This window comes from Palaemon carinicauda, chromosome 3 (genome assembly GCF_036898095.1).
Source record: "Palaemon carinicauda isolate YSFRI2023 chromosome 3, ASM3689809v2, whole genome shotgun sequence".
Classification (NCBI taxonomy): domain Eukaryota; kingdom Metazoa; phylum Arthropoda; class Malacostraca; order Decapoda; family Palaemonidae; genus Palaemon; species Palaemon carinicauda.
The window spans coordinates 147020561-147035560 of record NC_090727.1 but is presented as its reverse complement, the minus strand read 5'-3'; the positions used below and the strand labels follow the sequence as shown (position 1 = coordinate 147035560).

The 15000-nt window shown below is 33.6% G+C and overlaps 1 protein-coding gene across 3 annotated transcripts in view; it reads right to left on the bottom strand.

Annotated features, from left to right (window-relative positions):
• Positions 1 to 15000, bottom strand: part of LOC137638605 (putative leucine-rich repeat-containing protein DDB_G0290503) — a 360634-nt gene that overhangs the window by 289970 nt on the left and 55664 nt on the right. The window contains exon 1 of one of the 3 annotated variants that reach the window (XM_068370842.1): positions 7912 to 8059. The exons of 1 other annotated variant lie outside the window; for it this stretch is intronic. In XM_068370842.1, the coding sequence (XP_068226943.1) occupies positions 7912 to 8001 (90 nt within the window). In that variant the 5' untranslated portion in view covers positions 8002 to 8059. Of the gene's footprint in view, positions 1 to 7911; positions 8060 to 15000 lie in introns of those variants that run through there. One more of the 3 variants, XM_068370840.1, reaches the window with a different exon arrangement.

Sequence of the window (15000 nt, the reverse complement as noted above, 5' to 3'; positions counted from 1 at the left end):
AATAATAATATACAACGTTGATAAGGAAGACTATAGATGTGGAAGGACATGAAAACCATGAAAATGTAAATAGCAATGCTGATATTTTCAGTCTCTTTATTACTTAGAAGTTTCCTGGCATTAATAAAAGAGTCCAATGAATTCTAACAAAGGAAATGAAAAGTTCCACGTATTAACTTTCGCAGCTTCACCAACACATCTTATTCATACAGTAAAAAAATAACCCAACGCAATCATATAATTAACTTTCCCCTCTAATGACATGTGAACATTTTGCATAAAAGGAAGAAGAAGAAGAAGAAGAAGAAGAAGAAGAAGAAGAAGAAGAAGAAGAAGAAGAAGAAGAAGAAGAAGAGATAAAACTTAAAGAAACATTGAAGTCATAATAATTTTGCCACTTTTAATATGCTTTTAATCTATATTTTTTTTCAATTATACTACATATGATTTTCTATATATTTTTATCATATCTAAATTCCAAAATCCCTGTTATCTATAAAACCTAATCAGAATAATTGTTTCTTTTCCTCTTAATTTCATTTTTGGCAATTCCATTTAATAAACATAATATCTTCAACAACAACAACAACAACAACAATAATAATAATAATAATAATAACAATAATAATAATGTACAGATTTGTTAACCTTAAATACTGGCATTTTTTTTAAGCGACACAAATATATCGCATAAATTATTCAATGACGAGCTTTTATAGATTGTGAATGAGAGAGAGAGAGAGAGAGAGAGAGAGAGAGAGAGAGAGAGAGAGAGAGAGAGAGAGAGATTCCTAGAGTTAAGTGATGAGAAACATCGTGAACGTCTGCATACTAGGATAATTTGACTGATTAATTTATCATACTGAACTGGCGTCACTATAAACTACTACAAAGAAATTCTAAATATGCGAGCTCATGAGAGAGAGAGAGAGAGAGAGAGAGAGAGAGAGAGAGAGAGAGAGAGAGAGAGAGAGAGAGAGAGAGAGAAACTATAATAATAAACTATATAGTACATATCTCAAAATCATTTCAACAACTTGTCGAATTATACATGATGGCATATGCACTTAAAAGTCAAAGGTTAACATGACATTAATATGAACAAAAGTTGCTTAACAACGGGGCATCCACGTGCTAAAAGAAATAAAAGAATGGTTATGACCAACTGTATTATGTCAAATTAGAGAGGATTTTATTTTGACCACAAGAGGAAGGGACGAACATTTTTTTTTATTCATTCGTTGTCACTAACATTCAACCCCCCTTTTAGAATGCTTTAGTTTTCTCCTGTTCACTGGAGGAAATGAATAACAATTGAAAAGACAATTACTGAAAAGCATATTCTCAGCGGAACAGCTCAGTCATGAAAAAAAGGAAAATAACCGTGAATGAAATGTATACGTTGATAGGACCATCTACATGGTTCATGTACAGTACTTCTTTTATAGAAACCGTTGCATGAAACACATTCTTGATTAGAACTGTATACCCAGGTCCGTTATACAGAAAGGATATATATATATATATATATATATATATATATATATATATATATATATATATAGAGAGAGAGAGAGAGAGAGAGAGAGAGAGAGAGAGAGAGAGAGAGAGAGAGAGAGAGACTTGGTGACTGGGTTCCCCAGGCGATTAATCATATGTGAAGTGGGCAATTGAAATTTATCATTGAGTATTGGTCGTGTTCTTGAATACCTTATAAACATCTACAAAATATGCCAACATCGTTACAGAAAATATCTAGTATAAACACAAAAAAATCTGTAAATCCTAATAAAAAAAATTACCTTGAGTATCACATTCTTAAAAAGAAAATGATCGTATTGATGCAATAACACAATAAAAGTTATTGATTGACTGATATATCTTTTAACTGTAGACAGGCGTTAAAACATAGACGGTCCTCATTGATTAAAAATGCAATGTTCTGATGGAACCTGAAATATTTACTTGAATGCTTTCAAACCATTATTCAAAACTATGTGCACAAAATCTACAATCATAACCATACTAATTAACATTATTTGCTAGCCAATGTTCGCCTAACCATGCGGATAATTGCTGAAAGATCCTTTGTGAAAAGGTTCCAACAGACCAGAAGGTTTGTAAAAACAATTTCATCATGTATCAACCCATAAATTATAAGTATTAAAATATTGTTAAAGCATTCAAAGGCCATTTCTATAACAGACTTCCAAATTCCATGAAACTTTCTATATAAGATACTGGGAGGATGAGTACTAGAGAAGAAACAATATTTCATGAGAAAAAAGAAAAGAAAAAAAAAACACGCTTATCCCACCTACATTCACAGCATGGTCCACCAACATAACCTAAATGGAAAAAAAGCATGTCGCTAAAACACGTAGTTTTTTTATGAATCATGTCTGGAAAACGTTCGAAGCACACGGTAATGAACTTCATGGTTCTGGTATTCCTGTTATTTGAAGTTCGTTCTGGTGTCTCGAACATCTTCCATATGTGCGTGTAAGACACAGAGAGGTTTACCTCTATCTTATGTGCGTGTATAAGCATGTCTAGAGATAACACACCAGAGCCTTTGTCCAGTAAAGTTCGAACAGATACGATTCCATGCATAACAACGCTTTTGCCATCAGCGGACTTCGATGGCCATTACTATTTTGAACTAATTCTTTTTCTCTTTTAAGAACTCAGGCAATCATTGCCATTTCCATCAAAAGGAGGGCTATATACTGCTGCAGTGTGTTTTCGAGGGGTTGTTGTCTAAGAATGGCAATTCAAAGTGTTTCATTTGATGAAATATCATTTTGCGAGAAGAATAATTATGCGAGTAATTTCAACCTAATAACTTGAGTCTTACAGAAACGCTGCATGAAGAAATACTTCTTGTACAAATGATGTAATCAAGGTAAGACTTCAGTATGCAAAGCCTAAAAACCTTCATCACTGGAAAATCTATAAAAGCCCTCCTGTGGTGATACATGAAAATACAATTCTTTTTTATTCATTTCGGGTTGTCATTAACAGAAAGGTGCGATGCACTAAGCTCATAACAAATAAAAACTTAATCTTAACATATCATATAACCTTTCAAAAATACTTTTTTTTCGTAAAATACGTCACGCGTGAATCAAGAAAATCGGGTATATAAGAAATAAGAACTATATGAATATGTACCAAAAGGGAATCGCCAAATGAGCAATGGGATATGCCTCAGTAACGAAGTATCACAGCCCTTCAAACTAGAACGTACAAGGATCCACTTCAATGTATCTCTCTCTCTCTCTCTCTCTCTCTCTCTCTCTCTCTCTCTCTCTCTCTCTCTCTCTCTCTCTCTCATTGACTCAATTCGCCTATCAAATCGTTGGTATAAAGCTACACCAGCGATTTGGTTACATGATACACAGATGATAGTACAAGTATGATTGTTTTCACAACTCATGATAATAATTTAAAATCAGAAAGAAGTCTGTACAACAAAAATAAAATCTTCTTGATTATGTAGTACACTATATTCCATCTTATCAAAACGCAATTTTCTATTGATCAAGATAAAAGACCAATTTTCATCAAATACGTAATACCCATCCAAAATGGCTTTAAACAAATATCTATTCCTCAATTCTCACAAAAAAACTACATTTTAACATTGTAAAAGACCAGTGTTCAGCATACCTATTATTATGCATTTATTCAAGTGATATTATCTTAAGTAAGGGCCCCTTGGTGAATTATCAAAAAGAATCTTCCACAAGGAACATCTAAATCATAAGAGATTACTTTCCTTCTATATCTATTAAAATCTTGGCTCTCCATATACCGGAAATTCTCAAGAAACCTAGCGGTCCTATAATTGGAGGCAATGGCTGGATACAGAACTGTCTTCTGGGAGAAACTTTCCAGCTGAGATGTCACTGAGAAGGAACGTGTTATGAAAATATGGGCTACATGCGAGTGCAAAACAAAATATTATAAGCTTGAATTTCAACTGGTCCATCGCTTTAAATATGTTCAAACAAGCACATTTATTATACAGAGAAAAGGAACTTCTAAGATAGCCAGAATGCAAAGGAATGTAAATAGAACTAAAACGTATGAATGAAGACAAGTGCGGCATGAAAAAGGTTGTTGTTGTGGTTTAGTGTGAACAACACAAACATTGATATCTATTGAATGGATTAGATGCATTTATGAATTTGGGTCATAAGGCTATGTGGCCTGGGAGGCCATTCAGGGCCCATATTGGACAGGGGAAAACCTAGCAGCTGCAGTATGAAGGGAATTCAAGCAGCTTTACAACAACATGGAAGAAAAAAAGGATTGTGGTGGCCGATTGGAAAAACCCCTGCCTGGCGATTTGTCGTACTGGGATTCGAGTCACACTCAAGCTCGATAGATTTTTGTGTTGTCTGCAACCTTACCCTCCTTGCGAGCTAAAGATGGGGGATTTGGGGAGCCTACAGGTCTACCTGCTGAGTCATCAGCAGCCATTGCCTTGCTCTCCCTGGTCCTAGCTTGGATGGAAAGGGGATTTGGGAACTGATCATATGTATATATGGACAGTCTTTAGGGCATTATCACTGTCCCTTGTCTCTGCCATTCATGAAGGTCCTTTAAACCTTTAAAGCGCGAATGGAGGGATAGCAAACGGTTAAAAATTGAGTGCTGCTATAAGAGGACACATCAAAGAACTTTAAGTAATGTTTATAGAGTATCCCTTGAGGAGCATCAATAGCACTAGCCCCCTACGAAGGATGACATCTATTGGCATCAACATGAACATGTATATACTGTAATAGGGAAATAAGGTTACGAGTAAAATTGTCCTGACGTTATACTTGACAACCGTATCAGTACCCTAGAAAGCTAGACACCTTAAATTACTAGAGATTGACCACTCATAAGTACGAGTTTGATTATATAACACTTCTATGTTTATCCTTAAATGACGGATGATGAATGAGAGCAATGATAAAACTATATGTACACATCATAAATACAAACACACACACACACATATATATATAAATATATATATATATATATATATATATATATATATATATATACACACACACACATATATATATATATATATATATGATAGTATGTAAACATAGACATATTAACCTCTTAAAAACAAAATCCGTGTTCAAAAGGAAAACTCGCAAGCAGTGTTTTAAGGAAAAGAAAAGTTGAGCTTAGATCATTAACCAGCATAAAATGAAACCCATACACATTTTATATCTATTTAGAAATGAGGCAATTTCACAAAAACATCAATTAATAAGAAAAATTGGTATATAAAAAGTAACGAAATAATATATATATATATATATATATATATATATATATATATATATATACATACATATATATATACATATATATATATATATATATATATATATATATATATATTATATATATATATATATACACACACATATATGTATACACACACATATATATATACTCACATACATACTGTATATATATATATATATATATATATATATATATATATATATATGTATATATATATATATATATATATATATATATGTGTGTGTGTGTGTGTGTGCGCGCGTGTGTGTGCGCGCGTGTGTGTGTGTGTGTTTATCCACTAAATTTACGAAACCGAAAAATCAACTTTCATGCTAAAAAAAGAAGAAACGTTCTACATAGTAACCCATTAGAACGAACGCCTCCAAATCCTACCAACCTATCTATTGTAGAAGCATAAAAAACTCTTGAATGTTGTTACTGTGGGTGTGCATGAAGGCCGGCTACTGCATTTTGCCTATCCTAACCTTGGTGGTATCGGTGCCCATTTCCTGGGGCAATTTGACCTTTCACTTTGACCTAGCTTGGAAGCGGGTCGTTGGTCAAAGGGCTTTATTGTTTGATAAAAAATTTTCATACTACTATTACTACTACTATTACTACTACTACTACTATACTACTACTGCTACTTATAATAATAATAATAATAATTACCCCTATATGATAAAGACCAATGTCTGGCTATATATATATATATATATATATATATATATATATATATATATATATATATATATATATATATATATATATATATATCCGGTCACACAAGCTCTCTCCGTCCCTCGAGTAGTGGGGAGTGGGAGTAGTGGGGAGTGGGAGTAGTGGGGAGTGGGAGTAGTGGGGAGTGGGAGTAGTCATACCCTGGTGAGAAGGGGGTATGTGTATGTTCATATATAAATATTAAGCCATCATTTATGACGAGTAGCGTATATAAATGATAATAATACTAATAACAATAATAATAATAATAATAATAATAATAATTTAATATTCTACTATGACCCAGCTTGATGAGAAAAAGTCATTGAGCAAGAAGTTTCATTGTAAGATAATTCTAATGAAAAATGAACACAATTGCAATGATAACAACAATGTGCCCTTTATCTTTGATCATCTTTGCAAGGGACTGCTGTTCAAGAGGCTTCACTGTCTGGTCATATTTTGATAAACTATAATACTAAATCGAGTTCCGTGTTTTATTTTCTAAAAGATAATAAGCTCTATCGAACTCCATAGATATGCATGGCTATAAGCATCATATAAGCAAGTGATTATCCAGTAAACTTATAACAAATCAGAAGCACAAGAAAAAAAGAAAATATCAGAAATGACAATAAACGGATTAAAGTTCTTCTAAATCTTTCAAACATGCGTATCCCACCTTTGTGCAAGTTATTTTTTCCAACCTTTGAAGATTATGAGATTAAAAATGTTTCCATTTAGAAACACTAACAGAAATGATTTTTCACATGTTTGCCATAATACTAATCACCTTCAGTGTTGGGTCAAAAGTATTTTCAAGATATTCGAGTAAAAAATGTTAATCTTATATTCGAAAATAATTGGTAGCTTTATGAATCAATAATGTAGCATCAGATATTGACTTATCAATTACTTGTTACTTTTTATTCAAAGCTGATTATATTGTTCTCTTCCATGGTTTTACCATACATGAATATAGAAACCCGATTCCAACATCACTTTAATAAAAATCTTGAAACTGGTGAGAAGAGGATCAGAAATTTCATTGCCCATATTTCTAAAAAGAGATTTAAGCAAATTCTGGTCCTCTGCATTTCAAATCCCATTAAGTTCGAGAGAGAGAGAGAGAGAGAGAGAGAGAGAGAGAGAGAGAGAGAGAGAGAGAGAGAGAGAATAAGTGGTTCACTCTCCAGTTTGCTAACGTTCTATTTGACCAGATGTTGGTTTGAATACTATCCGAAGAAAGCTGGCATTTATGAACTACACCTTTGCCTTTCATAACCACAACTATTACTTGCTCAAATACACGCTAAGTTCATTAACATGAGAACATTTAAAAGACTCATTTGCAAATACTGAATATCAAAAGCACGACCCAACCCTTCTATTTTTGTCTATCTATAAATTCATAAGCACAATGTATCAAAAATATTTCAAAATCTACAAAATGAATTCGATATCTTCTGAGTGTTTATTTTTTTTTGGGGGGAGGGGTTGAGACAGGAGGTTGCACATTATTATTTGCATAAACAACTGCCATAGAAATTGAAAGGATTTTTTTTATTCTAATGATAATTTAGAGTAGTATATAGTCTAACACATTCTCTGTAAACTGATGAATATCTGATGCCCTTCATCAGTAACGCATCACCGTATTCTTTATGGAAAAACTTCTCCAAGAGGAGAAAATTTCTAGACCGATATTCATTGCACAAATTCAGGTTTGCTTTTGATCAACAGAGTTGCCCTTGCAAAACTCTTAACTTTCCATTGCTCCACTTATGCAATATTCGTTTTTTGTCTACTCAACAACAAGAAAAGTAACGATTAACGAACAGCTTGATTTGCATTTGAATTACTTACAACGATCTTGGCCTTTTTGTTGAGCTTGAGGTAACCCAGCTTCCAGAAAAAGGGTTTCTTGAAGTACTGTAAAGTACTTGAGGGATTCATCGTGATCACTCCTAATACATTCACTGTCTTGATGACCTCTTAAATCTACCCATCACTAAACCGGGTAGGGATTGACATTTACGCCCCAACCGGACTGACGACAGCTCACTTTCTAGGGAAACGTTGAAATCTCTCAAGATCTATCCAAGTGAGTAAACTGGATATAACAATCGGCATACCACTTCACAAATCACTTGATAAGTAGAGGCGAAATTAAATAATCGGTTGTAACGATTACATTGATAAATGCAAATTATCGCTCTGACCCTTCACATCCATTCGGTATTGACCTTTACGTCTGCCCAGGGGCGTGACCAAAGAAAAGGTGCCTCAAAGGCAAACGAGTCCGAGACGAAGGGCAACACCAGGTTCCAGCGAGTAGGCCACCTCTTCTCCACCGGACTAGCAGACACACACTGAGACACTGGCACTATGAATATTTCTCTACTGCACCGGACGGGACGCGAAGATCTTCCGAGGCTTAGGGGTAACGCGGGGCGCGCACGCGCTCTCCACAACATGGGAAAACTTTCTCTTAACTGTAGGTCTCCTCTTTAGCTTCTGGTTCCTCCAGGGGATGGGTTGAGGAGGACTAGTTAGAAGGGGAGGGGGACGGAAGGGAAAAGTGGGGAGGCTATCGACGCATTCCTCTGTTTACTGGATGAAATTATCTTAATTAAATATTTCCTATATAGCCAATTACCCTTCAGAGACTGCCATTAACTATTTTTCGTAACCTGCGAAAGTCTCCTCTTGCAATAATGGCGGAAGAGATGCCTTCCCTTCTAGCCAATAAAAAAGTATAAACAAATAAAAATGATGATTATCGTTTCCATCGGTAATAGAAACTTTTAAATACTTCCTGACTCAAGAAGGTAATTACTAAAAAGTATATAGAAAAATTACCACCCTCGTCCTTTGAAACATGCTCTACCCCATACATAACTAATTCCTTAAATGCAAAAATAGTCAGCGACCGAATTCTGAATGGCGTGAATAGATGAAATTCTAGAATCTAGAGTACCCCCAGCCAACCCTATTACAAACACAACATACCAACCCAAAGACTTTAAACGGTCTGAAGTAGATGGTAATGGGTTACAATAGGGTTCAAAAAACCAACACAGGATTCACTCTAAATCAACAGCACATGAAATGAATGTTCTTATTCAAGAATGGCAATCTCTACTAAAATGTGGGATACGAATAATTTCTATTCTTACGTGTTCTTGCTTCAAACGATGAACTGCTATTTACTAAGTATGAAATTGATGTATCATTAACATAGATACCGATTTTACGGGATAGAACCTATGTTAAAGGAATCAAGAAAAAGGCGAGGAGAACTTATAATGAGTTTGCCTACCGTCCAAAGGATGCAAAGTACCCGATTTCTATAATGCTGAATAACTCAGGGAAAACTGAAACAAGAGTAAAATTCCAAGCTTAGTAATAAAGGAAAAGGAATCATTTATGTTCGAATGATTTCATCTTAGATCATCAACTACCAATTCCGTAGCAACGCTTCTCGTTTCAAAGGGTAAACTCAGTTTTTATCTATACAAGACTCATGTCGACCATTTAACTTTTACCCAATTAAAATTGTGATACTGCAGTACACAATGCAGTCATTTAGCGTTTACAAATTAAGGATTTTATTTATATTGAAATGTAGGTGCAAACTTTTTGCACACAAAAATTTTATAATAATGATAATGATAATGATAATGATTATTATTATTATCATCATCATCATTATTATTAGAGAGTAGAGGTCCCCTTTTTGTTTTGTTTCATTTGTTGATGTCGGCTACCCCCCAAAATTGGGGGAAGTGCCTTGGTAGATGTATTATTATTATTATTATTATTATTATTATTATTATTATTATCAATATAAGCTAAGCTATAACCCGAGTTGGAAAAGCAAAGGCTTATAGCAAATACAAATACAAAATCACAAAATTCCTCGGAACTTTATTTGCGATCTTGGCACGTTTATCGAAAACAAGACATTTCTCTGGCCATGCCTTGTTTACAACGGATTTCTTAAAGGAATCAATGCGTTCATGACTATGGAATTGAATTCAAGCATTTGGTTTTTCAAGTCCTGCTGATATATCAGTGCAACATATAGCAATGAACCGTCAAATCTTCCACGCGTGCATAACACGGCTGAAAGGCTGTGTAAATAGCGAAAGCTAATAAAAGCCACACGTGTTGCAAACGCGTTCAGATCAAACATCTCTCGGTGCTTACGTCATCGTTAATGTGTCGATGAATCAGGTTATAAAAAAAGAATGTCCATCACAATTCAATCAATCCGATCAAGTGCTATGATAAGGCAGTCATTGATCATAATCTAAGAATAGAAATAGCTTTCTAATGGATTATATCAATGACCATATTAAAAGCTAATCTTAGAACAAATTTGACATTAAAAGTTAAAGCTTTCCATTAATGATTGGTATAGAAAGTAATGACTTATTTTATCAAATATGGCACCTGAATTTTAAAAGATTCTAATTTGATAATACATGTATACGTGGTACCTAGTAGCTACTTTACACACATACACACACACACAGATATATATATATATATATATATATATATATATATATATATATATATATATATATATATATATATATATATATATACATATATTCCAAGTGCTATATATAAACGTAGGACCTGTATATCATGGTTCGGAATATAAATAAAAAAGAATCATTCCTTTCAGTTATCTATCTAAATGAACTGTTAATTTCTTATTGGGTTTATCATAAAAAGTACCTTACTTTAAAAAAAAAATGACACATACATTTGCTGAAACTGGAGGGGTCCTCCATTCCTTTGAGAGTTGATCCTAAAAAGTACCTTGATTCTAAAAAATGAACAAAGCATTTACAGAGACAGGAGGGATCCTCCCATTCTTAAACCCAAAGTCGGAACTACTGGTACCTAGTTTCTCCCATCTCCTGGACAAACAAACAACAATGAGAATTTGCGAGGTTGTCACACGAGAACATTTACTGTATTTTTTCCCAACACTTTTGCTAACTTAACGTCACGCGTGTGTTCGTTTCGTCGATGCTAAAGTAGTACGAACAAGAACAAATTCGGTTTAGAAAAAATACGCTGTGCTTGGTGCAGAGTTCGGTGGCAAGATGCTAAAAGATATTAGAAAACTTGCTTTGATGATTGCTTGGTCCCACCTGTACGCACGTCATGTGATCGATTTGACACGTAATACAAAAACATCATTTGGACTACTTTGGACGCTAAATTTATCGAATAACACTTTCACTGTTCAAGGTAATCTCAAAGAATGTCCGCACATTCTTCTCAAGACCCAAAAAATTTTGAATTAAAAGTATTTCGGTTGAAAAAATTATATTTTTAAATTCAAAGGTTTTTCAAGGAAAAAAGTAAGCTTCATAAAATGAACTATCTAAAATTAAGAACAAATTTCACGCAACTATATTCAAAATACTGTGATCAAAAGATATGGACAAATTTAGTGAATACTTAATAATTCTCTTGAGGAAAAAAAAACAAACTCACTCATAATATTAAATTGAGAAAAGAAAAATGTCTTTTCTTGTGAAGTACTAAACAAGCCTCAATTTGATTTTCGAATCGTTAAAATAAAGATCCAATGAAAAAATTATGCATTTCTACTTATTGCAAACAAGATCACATCCATATGCTTCATGACTTGATTCTCGAGAGGAAAACCCAAATTGAAATGCGAGAGAGAAACCTTTAGCATATAAATCATTTCATAATATAGGCCTTGTTAACAGGCCATGAATTCAAGTTCCTGATGAATAACCGAACATTATTTTTCCAGATTTCAAATGACCACATTGACGCTTTTTACCTTTCATTGTTCATAGTAAGTACAATCAATGGAAATTGTTTTAATTGAGGCAATGTTTATTGTGTAATTTGTAACCCGACAACATACATATGAAATTCTTCAAATTTGGACTGAATGAAATTGTGTGCGAGTTGTAGGCTTACTGGAGTAAATAAGAAGTCTGGTCATTGAGGGAAAAAATGAGGGCTTGAAATTATGAGAATGAAAGTGGGTCTTTTGTAAGAGAATTTAATTCGTTTTCACTTTCGGCCGAATTTGTTCCAATTCATTTTTTTTTCTCGTGGGTAAGTAATAGTTATCACTCTCAAAGAAAGAAAGAGAAAGGAAAACTCAGAAGCAGGAACTTTTAAATAAGTGTCTGAAGAATATAAAAACTAAAATGATTATACGGAAACTAATGTCTTTACTCAAGTCGTTAAACTGTCTATCGAAAGAGCAATGATCGCCACAAAATCACACGGTGTTCCTCCCATTTAGAAGAAAGCTGTTGACAAAGAGAGTCTAATCTTATGCAGCTGTCGACAAAATAAAACGTCTCGACTAAAGGCTCATGCCTAGTACATTGGTAACGTGTTTGCCTAGCATTCGGATGGCGAAAGATCGATCCCAGTTCGGGACCGTGAGTTTAAGCTGTTTACTGAGGAGGCCACTGCTATGGTTGGGCTTGCCCCGCTGACGTTCTGGTGAGCATCTATTCGGATGAAACTGGAACAGAAACCAGACACTGCCTTCCCAGAACAAGGCTTCACCTCATTCAAGTGGCATTCAAACTACATTGCATGTTATTCACATACTAGTGTACACGACCCGTCAAAAACGATGTCTAAATAGTTAGACAGATATGTACACATACGAACCAAACACCAACCTCTCACCAGGGTATGACTACTCCTTTTTCCCATATAGCCAGGGACGGGGAGAGCTGAGCACGACCGAAAAGAAATATATATATATATATATATATATATATATATATATATATATATATATATATATATATATACAAACACACATATATATATATACACACACACACATATATATATATATATATATATATATATATATATATATATACTTTATTGTAAACAAGTAGTCTTATGATATATTTTCTAATTTGATGAGATATTGCTATTATTATTTTACAGAAAAGAATGCCAATATTAGAAAACAGTGAAAACCGCAAAGAAAAAATATATACAGTAAATATAAATCATCAGAAATAATTTTACAGTGATAAATAAAGACAGTGAAATAGTAATATTGATTGATATATAGATGAGAATATACTGTCCGGTGAACAGATGATGTATTTGGCAGCAAGAATTAATATCTTAGTTAATATTAAGATATTTTAAGTAACAACTTTAAAATCTAAGTTGCAATCTTTCTAGAGCATATGTTATGTCTAATGTCTAAGAGAGTACTTTGTTGCAAAGGGAAAGTTTATGATGATTTCACTTCTTTTTAAGAGTTAAGTAGAGACCATTAGCATGAAGGCTATTCTAATATAATACTTTTTACCCACACCAACGGAGTTGGAAGGAGGTTATTTTTTCGTCCCTGCTTGTCTGTTCGTCCGTTTGTGTGTTTGTTTGCGAGCAACTTCCTGGCCAGACTTTTACTTATAGAATAGTGAAAAATTCGGGGATTAATTTCAATATTGAGACATGGAAGTGATTCAAATTTCAAAGTCCTTGGTCAAAGGCCAAGGGCAAGGTTGAGTGAAAGGTTGACCGAATTAATCCTAACCTTAACACCAAGTTCGCACACGGTTATCGCACAGACTTCAAATACGCCTACGGCCTAAATTGATACTGGGAAAGGCAAGCTGGTTTCGAGAAATAAGCTACCGTGGCGGAGGTCTGCACTCTCAGAGTGCTTTTCTAGTTTATACAAATAATCAGAATTTACATTGATGAACAACGGATATAAAAATTTGCCAGCCTATAATAATTCAACCATATTCACAATAAGAAAAATACAAGCCATCTAAAAACATTGAGATATTTCCATGAAAATACAAAATTAAACAAAAAAAATTATCTATTGTAAAAAAAATACAAAAGTATGGCATTTTTTTCTAATCATAATACAAAGAGGTTTTTATTTTACACACACATAAAACAGCACACAATAGCGTACATTTGAACAGTGTAATATCTCATATAATGATACACAGAAATTAACACATTTACCAACGTACACTATTCAAAATGAAGTTATCAACATGGACGTACTATCGTAATTGATAGTCATCACTACATAAATAATAAGTATCATAAGTAATCGGATATGAGAGTGCGGAATCTTTGGATGTAAACAAGTTATAAGAACCCATATGTTCCGAAGCTACCAAGCCACCAAAAGACCTGTTCACTTCCATCGCTATCTTCCTAAGTTTGAGTGCAGCAGTGGAATCTGTCAGATCCGGTTTGCCGATCTGTAAACACTCCACAAGATACAGGGAAACGTGGAGCTCTTCTATACAATATTGAAGTAAATTCTTAGAAGTTTATTTACTTTTGTGTTCGATCCTATTAGAGACCCTTATGATCTATTTAATCCCTTCATCTATTCCTCCCGGTAGAGATAATCTATGCAATCATGGTAACTTTCCTGTGACATTTTTTTAATTCCTAATTTTACATTATGCTTTGCGATTGATCAAAACTTTATCATTGATCTGACAGCCTTCTACATGGTGCGGGTTTTAATCTTACCTAGGAACAATTTATGTATTTACTTTCTTTCCGAAATCAGTGGTTTCAGTGAAAAACATATACAGTACATATTAGGAATTATAAAAAGGAATAGGCGTTACAATACACACATGCTATTCTATTTTATTTCTCTTCCTCATGTTTGTTTTCAAGCTTTTATAACTTACATGTGAAGGATCTAATTTAGTTACTATTCTTAAAATATTTTATTTTGATTGTTTATTTTTATATTATAGTTTATTTATTTCCTTGTTTCCTCTCCTCACTGGGCTAGTTTTTCCTATTGGAGCTCTTGGGCTTATAGCATCTTGTTTTTCCAACTGAGGTTATAGCCTTGCTTGTAATAATAAATATAAATATAAATATATATATATATATATATATATATAT